The following is a 22,169-nucleotide window of genomic DNA, read 5'->3' as shown; positions in this document are numbered from 1 at the left end:
TGTGCGGCTGGCTCCGGGACGCGAGGGGGGCGCGGGAGGGCTGAGGGGTCTCGCTAATGCCCCCGGGATGGCTGAGGCTTCTCGCTGATTCCCCCCAAGGAGGGCAGAGGGGTCTCGCTGATTCCCGTGAGGGCTGAGGGATCTCGCTGATCCCCCCCGAGGGCTGAGGGATCTCGCTGATCTCTCAGCATGGACACAGAGCAGGTAAAGGGCTCCAGGGTTTGTTCCTCCCCTCAGACAGACGGAGTAGCCCCAGCGGTCCCTAATTTCAAGTACACTTACCAGTGCTGTTCAGGAAAGCTACACACAAACAGTATTTAAGACACGTGTTGCCTTTTCCCCCTGTGTTTTATTGGTTCAGCGCATAAATGTGAGGTTTACAAAGTCATTGCGTTTTGGGTGAGGAAGCTCAGAAGCAGCGTTTGGACAGAACTTGTTCAGCCTTCCTGGAGAAGTTCTGTCCTTCATCTAGAACACATACCAGAGCTAGTCAGTTCCTGTGGTGCCTGGAGAGAGGAAAAAAAGAAGTATAATAAGGATCAACATGAAAAAAAATTAAACATTCAACTTTTCTTTGGAGATGAGCACACTGCATACAAAAGTATGTCTGGAAATAAGGATGCAACTGAGAAGTGCCGGCACGGCAGCCCTCAATCTCACCGGCTTCTGGCCAAGGTGTGTCACAGCAGCATCACCTCTTTGTGCTGCTCTGCAAAGGTGTTAAACCAAGGCAGAAAGGTCAGGGAGCACGAGGGTAGCGTGCCACTGAGAAATCAAACCCCGTTTTGAAACAAGTCCGTCCATCTGAGTCCCCAGTGCCCAGTGCCCACCCCGAGGCCCTGGGACACGGTCAGGGCTGTGCCAGGGACACGCCCTCGCAGTGGTGGCACAAGCAGAAAAAGTCACACGGGCAGCAAGTCATCTCAGTCATCTACTCAAGGAAGGTGTTTAAGACTAAGGAGGGTGAAATTAGTGAATGTTTACAGAGTTCTTGGTCACTCTGAAGGCAGTACAATGTATTCAGTAGCAGAGTTTAGGCTACACACATTTTCCACAATTCATTAAACCTGTTAATTCCTCAGATGGGGAAAATGTTCATAGCCTGCTCTAAACTTTCAACTTTATTTCACAAATTGAATTAACAATATGTACTGAATATATGCTCACAGAAGTTTGTGGAGCATTTGTTCAGCAGCTTACTGCTGATGTGCTCTGCCGAAGACAGTATAAAATTTTTGAAGCATCTACAACACATCCAAAAGTGCCACTTTTCAGTGTGTTTTGCACTCCATGACATGCCCTTTCTTTAAACCTCCAGATGGCAAGAATAACCTCATACAAGATAAAAGCTGTACTTCTGTATCTCTTGAAGATTAGAATCTCTCTAAAGAAAAAGTATTTTGAAATCTTGTATTGATGACTTTGGTATAATTCAAGAACTCTAAAGAGCCAAGCTGGCAAAAGAGTAATTTATGCAGCAGGCCATTTAAAGCTGGATACATTCGACATGCGTACCAACAACTTGCCTCTGATCCACAAGTGTGCAGTATTTGTATCATAATTGCTAGTCTGCAACCAAAAATAGACCCAAGAACTGTAATAAATCACCATTTTTATGTAGGGTAAGTATGCCTGCTATTTCCTTTTAACAAAGGCAGAATGCAAATGTACTTAAAATGTCACTGTGAGAACCTAAGGACTGCTGAGCATCTGAACCCAGTTCAGATCAAGCAAGATAATGTTTAAACAACTGGTCCTAACACAGCAAACTTGTCTGCCTGAAGCAGTCTGAAAACAACAACCAACCCAACCAAACCCAAGGAATAGTAAGCTGTAACAAGAATGTAACTCCAGCTTTCTGTTGCTTAGGGTAAAGAGAAAACACATCCTTTTAGCTAAATACAGCTTATTAAAGGAATGTGTAGGAAGAACACATTTTAAAAACTCCTTGTCACCCACGTGTTTCCCACTCATTCCTCAGGGTGCCCACTTGGATGTCTCAGATACTACTCTGCTTTTGCCTTGGGCAGACAAAACCATTCCTTCCTTAGGTTTGCTGATTTTTGTACCAATTACAGCTACTGCCAAACCACAGTAATTTTACTAACAGCTAACAAACATTTGTCAAATCCCTCAATATTCAGTACTGAGGGAAGCTGGACAAACAATATTTGCTGTATTGATTCACAATACTTGTGCCTCGGGGTACTTCACAGTCATAGCCTTCACACAGTGCTGATTTAAAGCAACATCAAAAAAGAAAATGTTAACAGCCTAGTTCAGTAGATAATTCTTAATCGAACTGGAGATTGTGTCTCATGTTACCTTTGTGGTCACTGCTCAGAAGTGACTTTTAAAGGGTATTTCATGACACTAAATGTCTGGAAAAATGGTTGCTTATGAAACTGAAGGTCACCAAAATAATAGATTTAAGCAATCACTACAGGAATAAAGGATTTTTCAGGACAACTCTAAAGAACAGTCAAGTTTAGGAAAAAGCAAAGCCATACAAACCCCCTTGTGGTTTATCACTAGTTGGGCCAAGCTTTACAGATGCAGCTCAGCTGGACACCTTTCCACAACAAAGGTATCAAAAGTGGAGTGGAGATGCCAACTGGACAAAAACTACGTGGAATATTTCATACAAAATACTCCAAGTGCTTTTCATTACGTAACTTTTATTTGAGACACACGTTGTAAAAAAGTTCACATGAAATAATAAAACTATTGGACTATGAAGGTTTTTTTTAAGGGGAGGGGTTTGGGTTTTTTTGTCTATATACATCAATACACAATTAATGGTTAGGTTTACAAGTTAACCACATGACAAGTTCACTTTTATCTGCAGGAGCTTTTCACATTACACCTTTATATCAGAGGTAAAATGTGCTTAAAAACACACAGTAGAACACTTCTATTTCAAAATTAAGCATTTTCTCAAGGACTATACTTTTTATTCTCAATTTAGTGGCTATATAGCATTAAAATAACAGTAATTGAAGTTTTATTTGCAAAAATGTCCGTAAGGCCATAGGAATGCACTAAAATAGTTAAATTCACCAGGAACAAGAAAAATCAGTGTAAATCCTGCTTTTTTGGAAGAAAGAAATACGTTTTTTATTTATAAGAATGAGAATGGTATAAGCAGGTCAGTGAATGGAGGAGAAAAAAGACCTATTATCACCTACAGACCAATCCTTAACAAGTTTAACATTGCAAAAATTCCATTACATTAACAGATAACCAAATAACAGATGCATTTTCACAAATAACACATTTAGGCATTTTACATATTATTCATGTACTTTCAAATCGTTATGCATTCACAATAGTTTAATGTGATATGTACATTCAAGACTCCTTTATTCACTCGTGAGAATGATCCACGAAATTCACTTGACTTCAGCAGACCAGTATGGGAAAGGTACTTTTACAGTGGGAAATACTTTCTGGAAAAAGAACTACAGGTCTGAAAGGTCACTCAGCACTTTTAAGACTGTCCCCCAAACAGAAAAGTGAGCGGCATTAAGTTTCATGAGTGGTTTAAGCTTTAGCAGTAATAGAACTCCCAGACAAGAAGTACATAAAATATTCTATATACACTCAACAAAAACCTCTTGTGCATGTTTTGCTGAGCACAGACCAAAAGCTAAAATTGCAAAGCACTGAGACCAGTTTGGTTTGCATTTGGCTTTTTTTTAAAACCATTTAGAAAAATGTTGGTCAAAGATATAGTGCACAGACATGGGGCTGAGGGAAAGATTTCCTAAAACTCCAAAGCACAAGCAGCATTTTTGTTTTACTGAAATCCACCAAACAATGTCTGCTTTCCTGAAAGGTTAATGGCAATTTCTGCAACAAAACAGAAATACATTTGCTGCTTAATGAGTAATAATTTTATGACTTTCATTCTAATGGGCATTAGAGTACTGACTAGTTGACTGAGGTATAGTTAAGAGTCCTTCAAAACTTAAGATTATATAGTCTGGAGCAAAGTAGCAACAGAGACTGCACAGAACAATCCTGGTGATATTAGAAAAGCCTGTCATACCCAGCATCTGATGCACAGGCAGAACATCCCATCAGCAGCACCCGCTTTCCAAAGGCAAACCCAGCTGCAATACCCCAGTCCTGGAGAGCTGCCCCCATGCCAAGGGACAGCACATTTCTCCACGCCTGGCAGGGCACACTGGACACAGGAAGGTCTACACTGACCCACAGTTAGCACACTGATAAAGTGCAGCCACTCAGCCATTTAATACTGCTGGAGAAGTGGGGTGGGGGCAAAAACACAAAGAAAGAAAGCTGCATTTTACCTTATCCATAAGACCACATGAAATTAGAATTCTTCAGTTTCAGCAGATGACAACAAAATTGCATTAAATTCTTCTACAAATAGAAAAAGATGAACTGTACATGAACAATAAGCAAAGTGAAATATTTACTGCAGTACTTTCTCATGCATGAAGTGAATTTCCTATGGTCTTACCTCACATTTATGTACAGTTTAGCACAGCTAAATGTAAGAAAATAGCAAGTTTTTTTTCTCCCTCCCACCCTCCCCCATACAGAGCAGATACCCCAATTCGCTGCTGCTTCAAGAAGCACTTCATAGACTCTACTACTTACAGGCTCTTTCAAAGGGAAGTTCATGGAGACTAATAATTGAATAGACACTTAACCACACAGCGAAGACAGGAAAAAACAATACAAAGCATTCTGTAAACAGTGCCAAACACAGAACATGTCAGTTTTGGTTTGCAGACAACCCCTGAGATAAAAATCAAAGTATTACGACACCAAATAAGTCAGAGGTAAATTACTGAAAATAAACAACATTCATAATTGGTGTCACAACACTTTCTGTATAGAAGCACTTTTTTAACCATACAGAAAACATAACTGCTTTAGCCTGTCCAAGAAAAACATCAAGGGTAGACAACAGAGCAGTTAGGGTTGCTTTGCTTTTCCACTAAACCTTGTTGCCATGAAGGTTTCTCTGTTCTAGTGCAGCAACAGCAGTTTATGAGATCCACCATCTAGTTCCAATAACTACTTCTAGCAAACTACACGTGGGGACAGGTCAGTAACCACTCAGAACTTCATGGAACCAGCTACTAACGTTAAACCTTTTCAAATCAAATGCTTTAAATCTAATACTACTGGCCTGTTCCCTTCCAGAGCATTCAGGACAGACCCAGAGATGACAAATCCAGTACCTGACACAACAAAATGAAGTGGTTATCTGTGGAAACGACCAACTCACTGTTTACAACTCCAGCCAAGAAGTGAAGCAAAAGCAGACGCTGACTTTGACGGTGACAGAACACACCTATCCCCCAACAGCAACCAGGCTGGACACAAACTTGTACTTAAAGCTTACAATGGTCCACGTTTGGCACACCAACAGAACTAAAGCACCTGTTTTAATTGCTCATCGAGGAAATTTTTCCAGAAGACAATAAAAAAAGTAGTAGAACAAAGACTAGGTTATACAATGCTCAGTTGAGTAAAAAAGGCAACTATGTTTCACCTCTGCTTCTAACAGTCTAGGTCACTGTACCAGTGATGAAAAAATAACTGCTCGAGCAGGCCAGACACACATTCAGCATTCACTGCAGAACCAGGAGGAGTTATAGCCCTAATGCCACGGCTTCCCCGGGGCCAAAGCTGGGCACGCTTCAGCAACCCCAGGAAGCTGGTTTGGGACACCTCTGCTGGCAAGGGTCGGTCATTACAGACATTAACGAACTATTCAGTTACAGTAGAAATGGAAGTCACCTTTAGAAGCAGTCATTTCTGAACAAGTGAATCCAAAAGAGGTTACTCAAGACTCATGCATTCAGCTTCCACAAGCCACTTAAGTGATAGCGATGAGGCCAATTTGTGACGCTGATCTCAACTCCAGAGTGTAATTCCTCATCAGAAACACAAAAAGGTGCAGTTGAGCTAACAAAGGGAAGTTAAGTGAGGAAAGACACTGTGTTTATTCAAATAACTGAAAGGTGCATCTGTGAATCAGACAGTGACTGGCAATTCAGAACACAACTTTGCTAAGTCTGGTGAAGAGAGAAAAGCAACATACTACATTCAGAATAGAAGCCACAGCTTCTGCATGAACAGATTTGTGCATCTAAGAGAACAAAATCCATAGAAATTGCTAAATGCCAATTTTTACAGTAATTCTCATCACTAGAGCGACAGCATCCATACTGCATGGCCACAAGTATAACAGCATAGAGATAATGGAAGTGAGACAATTTTTCCCCTGGCTCTTCTGCTTGAAAATAAATTTGTTTAAAAACAGAAAGAAAACCCTGCACAAATCTGTTAAGAATTTACTTACAAGTCAAACTGTGCAAATACAAATGTAAGATTGTGCTGTAACAGGCAGTAAGAGGCCAATATGGATGTGCAAAGTTAAAAGAAACATAGCAGCTTTTGCAACAGGCAATAAAACAGAAAGTAAAAAAGGAAAACAGGTTAACTCTTGCATTTGTGTCTCCACTTCATAGCTTCCATATCTGAGAAAGAAAGCCTGACAGATCAATAGGCTTAGTGAGCAAAATCCACTTGGTATTTTGTGTATCGCAGTCTATGTTCAATGGAGCTCTCAGCAGCAGCTTGGTGGTATTATTTCTGAGGCTTTGTGACCCTGTGCTTTCAAAGAAGCAGAAAAGGTTCTAAGTGTGCTGCAGTCTATCATTAGAAGTTCATCAAAGTAGCGTGCATCGAAAGAAGCTGCTCTTCTTAGATCGATTTTCTGTTATTTTTACTGGCCCACCTGCCCCCGATGAACTGTTGTCATTCTGAAAGAGAAAAGAACACCAACATCATAAAATGTAGAAAACAATATGTCCAGCTTTCCTATGTTTCCCTCCCCACTTCCCCCCCTTGCAAGGCAATAACCAGAGCAGAGGGTTGTTGCAACTTGAGCTCCTCAGTCACACAGACTCTGTTACTCACTGGATAAAACTGTCTATTGTAAAAATAACATTTCCCTAACAACCCAGAGCTCAAGTATTAGCTGCAGAAGAGACTATGTAATAAAGCAAGGATCCCACTACTCCATTTCAGAAGAACACATCAGTTCCAGGCTGCCCAACGTTAATGCTCATGCAAAACAAGGACCAGTTCTGCACTGAGGTGTAATAGTGTGAGAAATCACTGTTTGCTCAGATTTGATCTAGCAACTACTGTAATCCCCAGGAGATTCTGGCAGGGCTGCTACTCAATCAACTATTAGAGCTGTGCTCTCACTGGATGTAGTTTGTATGCTAATTGGAAATACAAACCATTTTTCTGTTGAGCTTTGTCATAATGTCCCGTGCAAGTGTGAAAAACGCCTGGTGAGGAGTGGAAATAAAGAAAAAACAAACAAGAGTTAGTCCCAAGATACATTAAAGACATGATAGATTTGGAACAGCCAGACATATGAACAGTACAGTGTTCTGCAGGCCACTAATGGCACTTTGAGCTGCAGGACACTCTCTGTACAATATCTGCAAACTTAAAACCTCAATAAACATGCTTGAGAAGAAAAAACTTTCTATTATGAGACTCAATTCTACCAATCTTTGAAGCAATTGAACAGACTTTCCCTTTGCATACCTCTGGAGGGGGAAAGAAAAATCAGCTGAAGAGAAGGCTGCACATACTAACACTCTTTCTATTCCCCTCCAGCTTAACTGTGCATCACAACTAGGAACACAGAGAGGTTTGAGGATGGATGCCTGGGAATTCTCAGTAAGGTCAGCTTGTGTCTGTCCTCCAAAACCTTTGCTCCTGGGCTATCTCTGAGGTTATTTAAGCTTCCAATACACCGTTATTTAAAAAAACCTCAAAACAACAAACCCCCCCCCCCATAAATAATGACTCTGGCAAATCTCAGCATCCCCGATTTCAAACTAGGAAGGAGCAAAATAACTTCTGTAGCAGAATAATTCTACAGTTCTCCAGAAGCAGGGAAAAGCAAGACATAAGGGTATTTGGAGACTTTCACAAACCAAGGACAGTTCCAGAATGTAAAGAGTGTAATCACTTCCCCTTTCATTGTGTTCAGAACATATCCAAAGAGAGACACTCATTTAATGGAAATAACTCACAATAAATAAATAAATAAATAAATTCATTTCTGACCTCGAGAACGTCACAATTGCATAATTTCCCACAAATGAAGCATTTGGTGGAAAGTAGACTAAATCATCAGTGATTGCCAAATGCCTACACCAGCTACATTTTTTAATGCTTTTTTCACTATTCATGTGACAATTTAAAAAAAATATTCAGGCAGCCAAATCATTTGGAGTAAACACAAATCACTGCTGTGCATTTAATGACCTGCAGCAGCTCAAATGAAACTGCAGGTGTGTCATGAAAGGCCAAGTCGACCCTCCAGAGGAACTCAAGCAGAAGATGGGTACTTTTTATCAGGAGACTCAACTATCCACCCCCACTGGCACTGCTGCTCATGGTCACCCTTCCAGTGCCTGCTGTGGGAACCACAGGGACACTGAAACGGGGTCAAACACTGCTCCAGATGCAGCACCATGCAAATCTGTCCCTTCTAACCATCCTGGATAACAACAACCCTCCTGCAATCACAAAAAACATGCTGGGCTGGAATGACAGCCCTCCTGTTGCTTTAAAGTAACAATGGCTTCAGTTTGTAGCTAATTTGTCAGCTGCATGATCAGAGTTAAGTACATGTTTGGAGGACTTTCAAAGGGTATCCCCCAGAAAGGTTTGAAATGATTAGGTACAGGAACAACACTTAAGAACAAGTCTACCTTACTGGATGAATAAATCTTAATGTAACTGCCTTCAGATATAACTATTTTTTGCCCACACTTCACACAGTTAAGATCCCTCCCCCTCTCTCCCCAAGATGACACAAGTGATTTATAGTAAGATAGACTGGACTTGAGCCAACTCTTCCTTCCAATTCCATTTCCTTATGCTCTTATAAATAGGGATCGTCTGTTTTTAGCACAGAATTTATTTGCAGGAAACAAATTACAAATCTCTAGATAGTATTGTAAGTCTTCTTCCTCCTCTAACATCAGCTTATGACCTGGTGTTCCAGGTTAACACACAAATTTTCAGTCTCATCTGCACAGCACGTAATCTGAAGGCTCTTTATCCTGAAAGTAAAGAATCCTGAATCCAATTTCCTGCACAAAGCACTGCTCTAAAATTACACCTATTCCTTGTCCAAAAGGACTTGAAATTTAAGTAGCAAGGCACAGACATCTAAAGCAACTGTTTGCTGCAGTAATAGTAAACCACTGTGTTACCACCCATTTAAAAACCAATTCCAGACGTTACCAGAAAACAAGGAACAGTTGGATTATAACAGAGGCTCTCTAAATATAAGAAGCTTGGTGACCCAGGAGCACAGCTGGGACTTCAGGTGCCAGATGAGGTCAGAAAGGCCAGCAGATGACCAAACAGATCCCCCCAGTAGGAATTCAAAAAACACCCAAGCATAACACCCATCTCTTACCTCTTCCACATTTATGCTGGATTTTGCACTTGTCTCCAAAAATTTGATTCCATAATCAATTGCTAACTGGAAGAGAGGTTAAAGTGTTTCAGTGGTTTTGAGGTTCCTTTGTAAAAGGGATGTTTCACATAGATTCCTAACAGAACAGATGCTGCAGCAAGTTTTAAAAACAAAACCAAGCACTGCTTTTCTCTTGCAATAAGATTAAAGTTACTGAACAATTAGACAAAATATTAGAAGAGGCCACACACCATCATATAAAGTCAAAACAAACAAACAAAACCCAGATTGATTTCTCACAAAAAGACTTCCTTGGGCTCTAAAAGAACATTAAGGCAGAACCTTTATTGATATGGATTTGTGGGCCAGATAATCATACAGTCATGCCCTCAGCTCTGCTCCTACCAACTACACAACTTCAGCTGCAGACATGAGAGATTTCACAGGGTTCTTACTCATCTGTTTGTTCTGCAGAACAACTAATTACTTAAGCTTTAACAAAAGCACTCATGACAAGAGTAAGTAATTCACCCCCACGGTGAATTGAGTAGAACATGATCAAACTCCACACAAAATTTATGTTGAGATCTAAAATACTTCACGCTATAGCAAAGGCCAACATTCTTAGCAGGATCTTGCCTTTGAGACAACAGTACCATGAAGTTTATTTAAACCTGAAAACAATCAAGTGCTATTTCAAGACACAAACCCAAACCTGGCATCCTGTAAGCTTCTGAAATGACAGATTTGAGACCTGTTATGTCTCATATGCTTAAAACACACCAAACATCCAGGAGCTAAAACCCTAAGAGAAGTAGGTTTCTGAATGGGGTAAAGTCATCAAATCTTACCTTCTCCCCTTTTTCTTTTGAGACTTGTCTTTTTTCATTCATATCACACTTGTTACCCAGGATCATTCTTTCTACATCTGAAGAGGCATGCTGAGAGAAGGAAAAGGAACCTCTCAGAAACAAAGTGCATCATGGTTTAAAAGAAACTTTTGTGTCAAACTCCTCCACGACTATTTTATTTTAAAGAAATTATCCAATGTCAAGGCATTACTGAGAGAGACTGATTTTTGAAACAAGCAATTAAAACATTAAAGTAGGTTGGAATAAATACTCCTAGATTACATCACAAATCAAATCTGTGCCATGAGCTCTATACCAGGTTGCACATGTGCCCAGGCATTTGGCTATTCTGGAAACAGAACTGTACACACTTTACTTCCAAGTGGTGCTTGGACATCTGGGGGATTTGGTTGGAGTATCATTATGGAATGTATTTGTATTTTTAAAATAGATTATTAATAAAAGTCTCTTTAAAGTAATAATCACTTCAGCAAGAGAACTTTTTTAGCCCAGTCACTCTTACATGAAATGGCTCACTAATACAGGAATTTTAAGAGACAAATAAAATACTAAAGAAAAGCCCATGGATTTTATGTTTAAGAAAAACAAACAGTAAGATTCTGTTACCTAATTACAGCTTCACTAAAATTATGATTTCTCCTCTAAGTTCAGAAGGACCCATCCCTACCTGGCAGTGTGTCCCATCAAAGAATTTACAACAAGTCAGCAGGGAGGAAGCTCACCCCAGAGCAAAGGAAAAACTCAAAACTCCCCAATCAGACACACAGAACACAGTGAGAACTGAAATCAGAGATCTCTCTCATCAGCTAAGTGACAGGTGGGCACCTTGAGATCCTGCTCTTTCCCATTCCTTAGACACACCCAAAGTATAAAAAGAACAATAAAAGTCATACAGTAAGAGCAGTTTTGAAACACCTTATGCTTACTTTTCAAACTTCAGTTTTCTACCTTCTATCCTTAAATGAACAAAATAATATTAGCCCCATTAGCAACCACTGCTGCATTCATTGCACAGTAAATTGGCCATGAATGCTGGCTACTATAATGAGAGTGAAAAATTACTTATTATTTGTCCCAGGGAAATTCTAAGATGGAATAAAGCACTTACCTCCTCTATATTTCTTATCCAGTTTTTTATGTTGTCAAAAGACTTTTCATTTGTGATGTCATACACCAGCATAATTCCCTAAATAAAATTAGGAAAATCTAGTTAGATGAGCTAGCACTATTGGCTGACTTTTGATCTATGCTGTAGGTTTGATTATATTTGCAAAGAAATTCAACATAAGACTTAATTCACCTATAATCCTTTCTCAAGGCATTATGCCATGGCCGGGACTTTACCCCAAATATTACTACTTAACATCTTTTGCCACTGTTCATACAAAGCAGTAAGACCATGTAACAGCAGCACAGCTTGTAATCAGCAAGTTTTAACAGTGCTCCAACATAAAGTATCTCAAATCACAGCATTAAGAGCGTTACAAGCACTTGCAGCACACAGGCTGCAAGGCAAGAGCCAGTTATTTGACTTCAAGTCATTCCCAATGGAGAAAAAGCAACAGTAGCTGTTGCAGGTGATTGTATTTCTAGCCCAGATTTTGCATTCTTTACTGGCTGAAGGAAAAGCAATTCAGTGAGACACATTTTTAATATTAAAATAATTCATTACTCATTTTTCACACACTTCAAATGTTTAAAGGGGTTGACTGCATTAAAAAAAACCCAAAACCAAACCTGTCTGATTAAAGCTTGGCAACTTTATTATAATCTGCTGAAATGTTAATTGTATGAAAAAAGACAATAGGGCTTGAAGTTTCATCACAAAAACAGGCCTAGACAAAGTCCCAGCAGGCTTAAGAAAGGAAAAACAAACAAAAAACCCCCAACCAAACCACAAACTTCACTCCCCACATCTCAAGCCACAATTATCCAGTCCTGCAGTTGCAGACTTACAGGATACAACCTTAAGAAGAGCAAACCAGTTCCACCAGTTGTGTTTGGCTACCCTGAGTGGGACACTCACCATGGCTCCTCTGTAGTAGGCCGTGGTGATGGTGCGGAATCTCTCCTGGCCCGCTGTGTCCCTACAGTTCAGGGGGAAAAGGCATTTGGTTTACACTCATCTGGACTCAGAGGCGTCTTTTTAAACAGAGTAACAATGCTACCCCAGAAATACTCACCTGCTGCTGCCAGCACACTCAGTCTCTACTCACCCCCAGGCAGGGAGTGGGAGCGTTATCACTCCCCTGTGCCTTGGTGAGCACAACCAGGTATCAAAGTATCAGAGATTACATTTGATTAGGCTGCATATTTTTATTTACAGCTGTGCAGTTAATATTTCTCCTCCACAGGGAACAGCTAAAAGCACATTTCAGAGGACAGCTTTGGCCAAAATGGGAAGTTGCTGAAATGCTTGCCTGTGAACAGGCCATTTCCTGTGCTCCTGAAGCAGAACCACCCCGAGAGCAAGCCAGAGGAAAGCATAAACCTCATGGACAGCCAATGAATTAAAGGTATGAAACTTCTGGGACTCTGAAGCTCAAAAGCTCTGAAGTATTCTTCTCTAAATGAATACGATATTCACTGCAAACTTAAATTCCTTTGGAATACTTACCATATTTGCAGCTTGATTTTCTTTCCATCTAATTCTATTGTTCTGATCTTGAAGTCGATTCCTGCCAGAGAAAGAGAGATACTCTTCAGTTCTGCAGTTAATGCCAAGGAAGTGTTTGGTTTCCTTTTGGCAATTTGGTCAGAGCACACTCAGCCAAAAGAATTATTCTGAAGTTGTCCCCCCTTGCACACCCTGGGGAGTGCTCAGAGCACACAGAGCTTTTCAGCTGCACCCAGCATGGCCAGGACAAGTTATTCTGCACAACAAAACCAGACTCAACTCACCCTCACTACCAGCTGGCCAAGATTATTAAAGAAGATTTGATCTCCAAACCCTTCCACTTCACACCAATAAGGTCAGCAGTTTGAACATGTATTTTTCCTGAACTTTTGAGCAGCCCCTGCAGTCAATTCCCTGGTACCTCTAAATTAAAATCCACGGTGACCCCTGAGCTCCTTCTCAAAGCCAGCATCTACTTCTGAAAACTGATGTTTAATGCAGTCTAATCAGACATCACAGTAAATGGTAAAACAACACAGCAGACAAGTCTTACAGGTAGGTACTGAAGGTGGCTGAAGTACATCATGAATGGGACTTTTTCAAGAACTTAGATTTTCTAGGAAGCTCTGAAAGGTATCAATCAAAGGCATCAAACTCTCTCCTTTCCCCCCTTACACTTCCACATGGTACCAAGGTACCCATCAGTTCTCAGATTAATTTTTAAGACAGATTTTAAGCCATGGGCAAAAAAAAAAATTAAAAAAAATTATTTTAGAGGGGCTTAATAATGTCTTTTAAAAGTTTAGAGGAGTGAAATGGATCTGTGAATCAAACATAAGATCTCCATTATTAACTACTTTAACTTTTGCATCTCTAAACCTATACTATAACATAGGTCAAATTGAGACTATTCAAGTCTCACTATGTGACTGACAGATTTTTGGGCAGCCAACCCCATGTACCCTCCAAAATAATCTGTTTTGAAACTAATGGCCCATTTTCTCTTCACTGAATCTTAAATAGTTACTTGATATTTAGTCGTAGTTTGTAAAAGATAGGGGTGGGGCTGAGTTATTTTGTTTATTTAATTTCTTCTTTCTTAAGATGCAAATTAACTGACAATTATCAAGAGTACCTTAATGGGAAAAAATGCTGTTTCTAGCGTCAAGAAGTCATCCATCACTTAAACAGGAAGCTACGGGATTTTTTAATATACCACAGTAGAATCTGAATATGAAATATGGACATTCATTAGCTATTTGACTTCCCTTCTTCTCACATGCATTATTACTGTTTTAATATACTGAAAATACCAAGTTTCAGCCACTTAATCTTAATGTGCTCTGGATACGTAGTTCAGCTCATTAGTTAGAATACAAATTATGAGAAGAAATATCACATCAGCACTTTTACAGCACATGAAATTAATTGCACTAATTTAAAATGCTATGACTACTGCTCCAATTGCAACTTCCCAAGATTCACTAGTAGATTTACAGGCAAAAAGATCTTCCATTAATTCCCACTTTTCTAAAAATGACATGAGAATTATGCATATTTTCTCAAAATCCCTATTATATTGTAACAGAAGTTTGGCAAGTTTGTTTTAATTTACAGTGGACAGAATTTTCCTTTTCTTGTAAAGATTTTTCTCCTAACTAGGTGCAATCACAGCTGCTGAAGTCACAGGTAATTGTATTGAGGTCTGAAAACAAATAACCTTTGCTCTGAATAGATTTTGTTTTGCCCCCAAAGGTTATAAAGCACAAACACGGATTTCTCTGCAAAGGGAACTGTACCGTGGCAACAGCAAATTAAATCAGTTTTAAAAGCTCGTCTGTGTCTAGGCCTGAAGCTTCAGTGCAACAACAATCAGGAAAACCAGGTTCAGAGACTACTGTGGTTTAGAGCTAATTCTGCCTGTGCTGTGAACTCTGAAGCTCAGACACAGCAGCACAAGCAGTGACAGACTCCTGGAGGGATGGTTTTCCAGGAGCCTCCCAGCTGCAGTGTGAGCTCCCCGTGAGCACCAGTCCATGTCTTGCACAGACTGGTTTCTTGTGGTTACTCATTTCCCTTGCACTGCCAAAATGACTTATACAACCATTCCTTTCACCACTTCTAAAACTCAGGATCTCCACAAAATGCACCTTCTCTGATCATAGGATTTCTAGTATGAACTTCACCAGAATTCTTAAAGGTGAACTCCAAAGCTAAAAGAAGAATCTAAAGGGAAAGGCCACAAGTACCTCTGTTATGACACTACCATGTTTAACAAATGCAACCTTTTAGAGGCTAAAATGAACTAGAAACTGATGTTTCTTCTGTGCTTTCAGTTCAGTGCCAGGAAGTGGTGAGCTGCACACTTTGTAGAGCAAGGCTGGTGACATGTGCTACCACTTCCTGCCAAGTGCACTTGCATGGCCACGAGCTGGTTACAGCTACATTTCAATTACAGCATGTAAACCCCTCCAAAACTACAGCATTTCAGCAGTAATTCTGGACTGAAAATTTCCTTTATTAATTCTTTTGTACAATCACACACTGGGATACAAAAGTTACTCGAGTCTAATACAGAGGAGTCGTTTGTGACTTTGATTGCAAAGGATCACACAGCTTGCAGTTTTAAAATGCAACACGGAATGGAGAAGAAGCCCAGAAACATCTGGATGTCCATCTGAAGCTAAGTTTTAGAAGCTTTCAGAAAACACACACTCAGATTAATCCTTAGAGTGCAAATGCTAACAGGATAATTATTTTTAACTGCTCAAGTGCAGTTGTCACACAAAGGTGTGACACACTGGTGCCCACCTAGCAAGTCAGTAAACATAGTTCAGAGTGACACAGGAGCATTTGCTGCAGGAATCACAAACTTGCAGACTGCAAGGATGAGGTCCAAGTTGCAATTTGTGTATTAGCTAGGACTGTAATTGCTTGCACTTCCCTTGCAGCATGGGGTAAAAGTAGCTGAGAGCTTATCATTCTTCAAAATCCTTTCCAGATCCTGCTGACTATAGGCCAGGGATGCACCCTCACTCCTCACTTTAGTGAGGGTATTTTCTTCTACAGCTTCCAATAAAACTGTCAAAGAATACAGTGGGCAGAGAAATCTGCACACCAAAATTCAGTGTCACTGGTGCCACACAAGGACTTCTATGGAAAGCCACGGGAGCTGCACGTTGCTGTATTTACCCTGCACTGCTGGGCACAGCCAAGGAAATTCAGGCCCTGCCACTGTTCAGTGCCATACAGCCAAGTGTCAGAGGCCAGGGGGACTGGCCTCACCAATGCCTCTTTGGGCTTAAGCCAAAAAGTCATGTCCATCTCACACTCCACTCCCTAGAGACATGTTCCTTCTTATTCCAACCCATCTGGGCAGATTTGACCCATAATTAAGCTGCAATGCATTAATTTTAGAGAGATACTGTGAAATGTTGCAAAGAGCTCACAACACTACAACACTAAACATCCTGAATGTACAGGACACTTGCAAAGGCTCCTTTTCCAGCTCCAGTACCGATGGTTTCCTACCATGAACCTTCACAAAACCGCCCTGACGCAATTCCTGCAGGAATGTGAAGACAAGCTGAGCAGGAGGCTGAAACAGTTGTTTTGTTACTTTAGTTTTTAGAACAGTGGCTTACTCAGGGCATCACTGTTACTCTTTTGTTCTGCCCTTACCCCGATTTTAACCCTGTAGCCATCAGGGCCCGTATCTCAGGTTCTGCAGTGCTACAGTATCTGTTCCAGCCAGGACTCCTCTGCAACCTTCCCCTACACAGAACCACAGTCTGGACTAAGAGATTGGCTGGTTTGTTCTTTTCAACAAAGCTCCTGTTGCAGAAAATGCTGCAGCACAAAGAAACCAAAGAAACCAAACCCAAGTATTCTGGCTGGAGCAAGTCAGCTGTTACAGCAGCACCAGCAAATACTTCCTGAAGGTAAAGGTTTCTCTGGTCTTCAGACTGCTCAGCAAAAAGGGTCGTGTTCCTCAGTGCTCCTTACGAGCAGTAAAAGACAGGCAGAAAAGAAACATATACAAATTAATGTAAAGAAGTATCAGTAACCACTGGCAGGCAAATATTAGAATGTTTAATTTTTACCTTTAGTACACAACTTACCTGGATTTTAAGTTAATTTTTCATGTGGCTCAACACTAGTTTTGCAGCAGCTGGACTTTACATGTGCAGCTGTAGCAAGATGTCAGCCAGGAAATGAGCACCTTGCAGGATGCAAATAAACATCAATCTCTGATAGCACACACTGTCTATATATACTATACCTACCACAGTACAGTATTTCTCCAGCTCTGGCAAAGCAATACTTCATTTAAAAAACAAAACACAAGTACTCAATGTACTAGCATTTTAAATTGTTTAGCTGTGCTTTTTTAAAATATATAAGCCAAAGGAATTTTAAAAAGTGATTAACCACAAAAATTGGCAAAGAAGCTGTGAAAAAATTAATACTGATTTGCTCGTTAGAAAAGGGTCTCATTTTAGTCCCATCTATCAAAGAACATAAGAGATGCACCACAGTTTATTAAAATTAAAAATAAGGACCTGTTTTGCATGACCTGCACGCAATAAAAACCTCACCCTCTCAGAGAAGCTGTCTTCCCACTTACCAAAATCTTATCTTACTCCTTTGAAGTAAGAATGGAAGAAGTGAAATTAAATTTAAGTATTTTTTCAGTGGGATTCCCTGATAAAACACAAACTTTGTGGCACTCACCACCACTGGACAGGGACCACAATGGAAAGCAACAGGGGAAGGAGTCAACCTACAAAGTCTCATTACCCTTTTGAGCAAATCAGCAGCAGAACAACAGGAATTGCTGCATCAAATTTCAGGCTGGGCCTACTCCAACTTCAAGCATTGGTCCTTCCTATGCTACTGTGTTTCTATGTGGGGTTGTGGGGGTCTGATGTGCTTCAGTGGGCTGAGCTGGAAAAGGAGAACATGTTGCAACGTCTTTATTGCAAGACATGCAAGTCTTCAAGAGACACAAAAGGAAAGGAAATCACTTCTGCAGCCACTCAGAGCTATCACTGAATTAAAGCAACTTTGAACCGAGCAAGCAGATCTGTAACTTACTTTCAAAAAAGGAAGCAAGAAGAGGCACATAACTGAAAATCAATGTGCTTCACCCTCAGTTTGTTGAATCCTGGGAGAGAATTACTCGGAAAACATCCACAGCTGAGGGACATCAGTCTGTAACCATATATTTTCCCCACAAGCTTACCCAAGGATTACTCCCATTTTGTTGTTCTGTTGTTGTCAGCAGTAGGTGTTGCAGGGTTTGGATCACAGAATTACAGCATCATGGAATGTTAAGGGGTTGGAATGGTCATTAAAGGTCATCTAGTCCCTGCCATGGACAGGGACACCTCCCATCAGACCAGGCTGCTCAAGGCCTTATCCAGCTGGCTTGGAACAGTGCCAGGGATGGGGCATCCACAACCTCCCTGGGCAACCTGTGCCACTGTCTCACCACCCTCACAGTAAAAACACACACAACTATTTTTTAAGTGGTTTTTAACAGAATATTTTCTAGTGCTACATCAGTAGACTGTCTCATTCTATAAAGGTAGATAAATGGAGCTTCAAAAATTTGCTCTTATATTAGATCTTTCTAGAGGAATTACAGTAAAAATAAAAACTGATGAAGTAGGACTCAAGATCAGCGTAAAAGGCAGGGTGGGGAACACTTGCAACACACCAGTGCGTCACACAGCCTCACACAACAGAACAAAGTCTAATCATTTTGAACTTGAACGTTTGGCTTTAGTCCCTAGTAACATCTGCAAGGAATTTTCAGATGATCTCAGCAACGTCTTGTATCACTATGTAAATTAAAGAGGCAGTAGTCTTTTATTGCACCCATTCAAAAACACAGCAGATGAACACGAAGCGACACACCAGGGTGAAGGTCAACATTTTTTTCCAACATTGTAAAACAAATTATTCTAGAATTAAACACAAGTGCAACCAGCTTCAGTTATCCTTTCACAACTTAAAGGGACAAACTGTATTCTGTTCCTTCTGGACAGCCCATAGGAACCCACAGCACACTGGTAAACTCGAGTGGGCTGAATGGGCTCCTTCGGGTTGACTGGCCTTTCTTCATGGAACTGTTCACCCCCACAAAGGATCTCATACCACACAACCAGACACAGAGCAGTGTCTTGCACCTTGGAAGTTATTAATAGTGTAAGGTCCTTAAAATTTAAACACTGGCCAAATGAACATATACAAATGGCTGAGGTAGGTAAGGCAATAAAGGACTGGGATGCCACGTGTATGTACAACATAAGGCAATTTCCTGCTCCTGAGACCTTTGCTTTGAGCAACCTTTGAAATGCACGACTTAGAGCACCAAAAATACTCAATATAAAATTCAGGACTATAAAACAGCACAATAGTAGAAACTTAATCCTGCTTGACACGAGTGAAATTATCAACAGCCCAACTTTAAAAGGGACTGAGTCCCTGCAGGATGTGTTTTAGAGCTTACAATCCAGATACTACAGCTCTGTGAAAGTGCACAGAAACTAACTTATGGTCTACCTCTCATTCCCTTTGGAATGGAACACAGGCTACACTTGATGGTAACTCAGCCTCATCTAAAATAACTTTTAAAATTGCGCTCCTGATACAGACAGCCAAGTTTGTTTATTTTGAGGATTATTTATAGACTGCCTGTCTCTAAGAGGAATGCATTAACTGAGCTGCTTAGAGAACATACTCCTCTCAGGCCAATGTGCAACTGGAGAGCAGCAAGGGTTGTAACTGGCCAAGAGACTGAGCTCAGGGTACAGTTTCACAGCCACTGCAACTGGGGTAGGTCCTGCCACGAGCAAGAGTCATGACCAATAACCTCTCTGGAACAGGTATTTGATTCTTCTGCTTAATTTGAGATGACATAATTAAGCATCTTAATTTGAGATGCTTTTGGTCCATATCAAAAGCATCATTTAATTGGCAAGACAAAAAAAAAAACCCCAAAGTAAAACCCCAAGAACAGGAAAAACTTATCCCAAATCTCTTGCTTGTAAACTGGATATATCTGTAGATGTAGAAAACATTGTCTTTAACCAAGGTAACTCTAATTGAATATTGCTGTCAGGAAAAAAAAAAATTCCTTCATCCAAAGTTAGCATCTTAAGCACCCAAAAAGTTGAAAAAAATGGCTTATTAAAAAATTCCTATGCAACCAATACTACCTGGCCACCATGATCTAAAGTTCATTGTTTACTATGCACACACCGTGCCAGTTGTGACAATAAGAACAGGCCAAAAAGGTTAGGTTTGGGTTTGTTCTGCAATTTTTGGTCCTGATGAACCTATATGGCTGCCCAGTGAGAAATGGAGATGCCACTTCTATTTTTAAAAGCCTCTTAAAAGTCTCAGGGCTCCCACTTGATCTGGGTGCCTACACTAAGCTGGCTATTCAGAGTGAAGAAATAAAGACTTTGAGGAGCCACGACATGATCTCTTTAAACCAAAAAAGCTACGACATGAAAAGTGAGCACACAGAGTGTCCAGGATCACAAAGCAGAGTGACAGTTGGTAAGTCAGTGCTCACTCAGAGATAAAACACCCTCTCAGAGTACAAACAATGCACTTTGTACCTTCCATTCCAGCAGTGCCTGTGACAGGCACCACACACAACTGCCACCAGCTGCAGGTTTGACACAGGTTTGACACAGGTATCGAGGACACGATGGGAACAGTTGGTGTGTACAAGCAAACACTGCTACAGTCCAACAAGACTGCCAAGCATCTCCTTTAGAGGTCTGGAGACCCCAAATAGTGTCAGAGATAACAACAAGTTAAACTGGATAATGTTAGAGCTGGTATAAATTACACACGACCACTGTAAAGACAGAAGTGATCAATTTATTGCAAATTTTACAGGAATGCAGGAACACTCCACTCATTAAACAGCTGAGATTTCAGAGGGCACAGAACTGCCAACACTGGAAGAAAAAGCACAGAGAATATGGGTATTACCAGGAACATAAAGAAGGATAAAAATGCAACAAAAAAGCCCAGCACACATCAACAATGGTGGCAAGACAGTTCTCAGCTGAACTTGGTACTCAGTCCAAAAGGATCTTGGTTATCTGGGGAGATCAAAATGTCTCATCCAGTAAGAATTATGTTTGTTACAAGAAATAATCTAATCTAGGAACTTCAGTTAGAGTCTATAGTTGTGTTTTAGAAGCAAGTGTGGAAGGTACATAGTGAGGCAGCAAAATCAGGCTGAAAAGTCAAAGCAGAAGGTTTAAAGTTCCTGAAGTTATTTTTACAGACAGCACTCTCAACAGCCCAAGAACATAATTTTCTCATGTTTTTTTTAAACCCCTGTTTTCACATGAGGTAAGTAAGCATGTAGGGGTTTTGGTTTGATTTTGTTTGTTTGTTTGGGAAGCAAAGGACATGAGGAAAGAAGGGCTGCTTTGTTTAATTTCTTACATGAATGATGGAATAGGTCTTTTTGAAAGGTTTTTCCTACCTGGATTAAGAGGCAAAACCACATAACTTATTAGCAAAGGCCATACTTGTCTTTCTGGCACATAACAGTTTTCTTTTCCTACATCACACAAGGTTCTTTTAATGAATTAACTTTAATTAATTCTTCAATTTCTTCAGCTCATTTTTCTGCATTGCATATTCTAGTGCTCTTCCCTAAGTCACTTCTGCTAAGCCAGAGAAGTTCTCCCAGGCAGTTACTCTGACTGTGCCTTCCTCCTTCCTTCCACGTGGTTGACACAGACACCTCACCTCCTCTTTAATCCCACCTGAAGTCACACCATACTTTGAATCACCAAGGGAAAGCTATTTCTCTCTGGCAGATGAAAGAAAGGAGAATTTTTGGGGGCTGTGTGGGGGCTGTAAGCAGTGTATGAGCTCCCTGGCTGGCAGCCACTTCAGCTTTGCCCAGTTTCTTATACTCAATGTGTTTTTCCCAATTTCCAGATTTGGTGCCAGACTCCTACTAGAGACTAGTCTGCTTGCAGCATTCTCAGATGCTGCCATACACAAAAGAGAATGCCACTGACAGTCAGCCTCGGGTTTCTTTCAGCCTGGAGGAGGCTGAGGGGAGACCTCACAGCAGTCTAGAGCTTCCTCACGAGGGCAGGCCCTGAGCTCTGCTCTCTGGGACCAG

The 22,169-nt window shown here is 40.6% G+C and overlaps 1 protein-coding gene across 4 annotated transcripts in view; it reads right to left on the bottom strand.

The window, feature by feature from the left end:
* Window positions 1-315: 315 nt before the first annotated feature.
* Window positions 316-22,169, bottom strand: part of RAB8B (RAB8B, member RAS oncogene family) — a 28,871-nt gene continuing 7,017 nt past the window's right edge. Inside the window, exons 2-10 of one of the 4 annotated variants that reach the window (XM_051770552.1) lie at window positions 12,995-13,055; window positions 12,404-12,464; window positions 11,486-11,563; window positions 10,357-10,446; window positions 9,506-9,571; window positions 7,296-7,346; window positions 6,785-6,809; window positions 4,317-4,389; window positions 316-506 (exon numbers count right to left, since the gene is read on the bottom strand). In XM_051770552.1, coding sequence (XP_051626512.1) covers window positions 4,340-4,389; window positions 6,785-6,809; window positions 7,296-7,346; window positions 9,506-9,571; window positions 10,357-10,446; window positions 11,486-11,563; window positions 12,404-12,464; window positions 12,995-13,055 — 482 coding nt within the window. In that variant the 3' untranslated portion in view covers window positions 316-506; window positions 4,317-4,339. Of the gene's footprint in view, window positions 507-2,658; window positions 6,810-7,295; window positions 7,347-9,505; window positions 9,572-10,356; window positions 10,447-11,485; window positions 11,564-12,403; window positions 12,465-12,994; window positions 13,056-22,169 lie in introns of those variants that run through there. The other 3 variants (XM_051770553.1, XM_051770551.1, XM_051770550.1) reach the window with 3 other exon arrangements.

This window comes from Manacus candei, unplaced genomic scaffold (genome assembly GCF_025592945.1).
Source record: "Manacus candei isolate 608988 ecotype Guabito, Panama unplaced genomic scaffold, ASM2559294v1 h1tg000119l, whole genome shotgun sequence".
Taxonomy (NCBI): domain Eukaryota; kingdom Metazoa; phylum Chordata; class Aves; order Passeriformes; family Pipridae; genus Manacus; species Manacus candei.
This window is presented reverse-complemented; position numbering and strand designations above follow the sequence as displayed.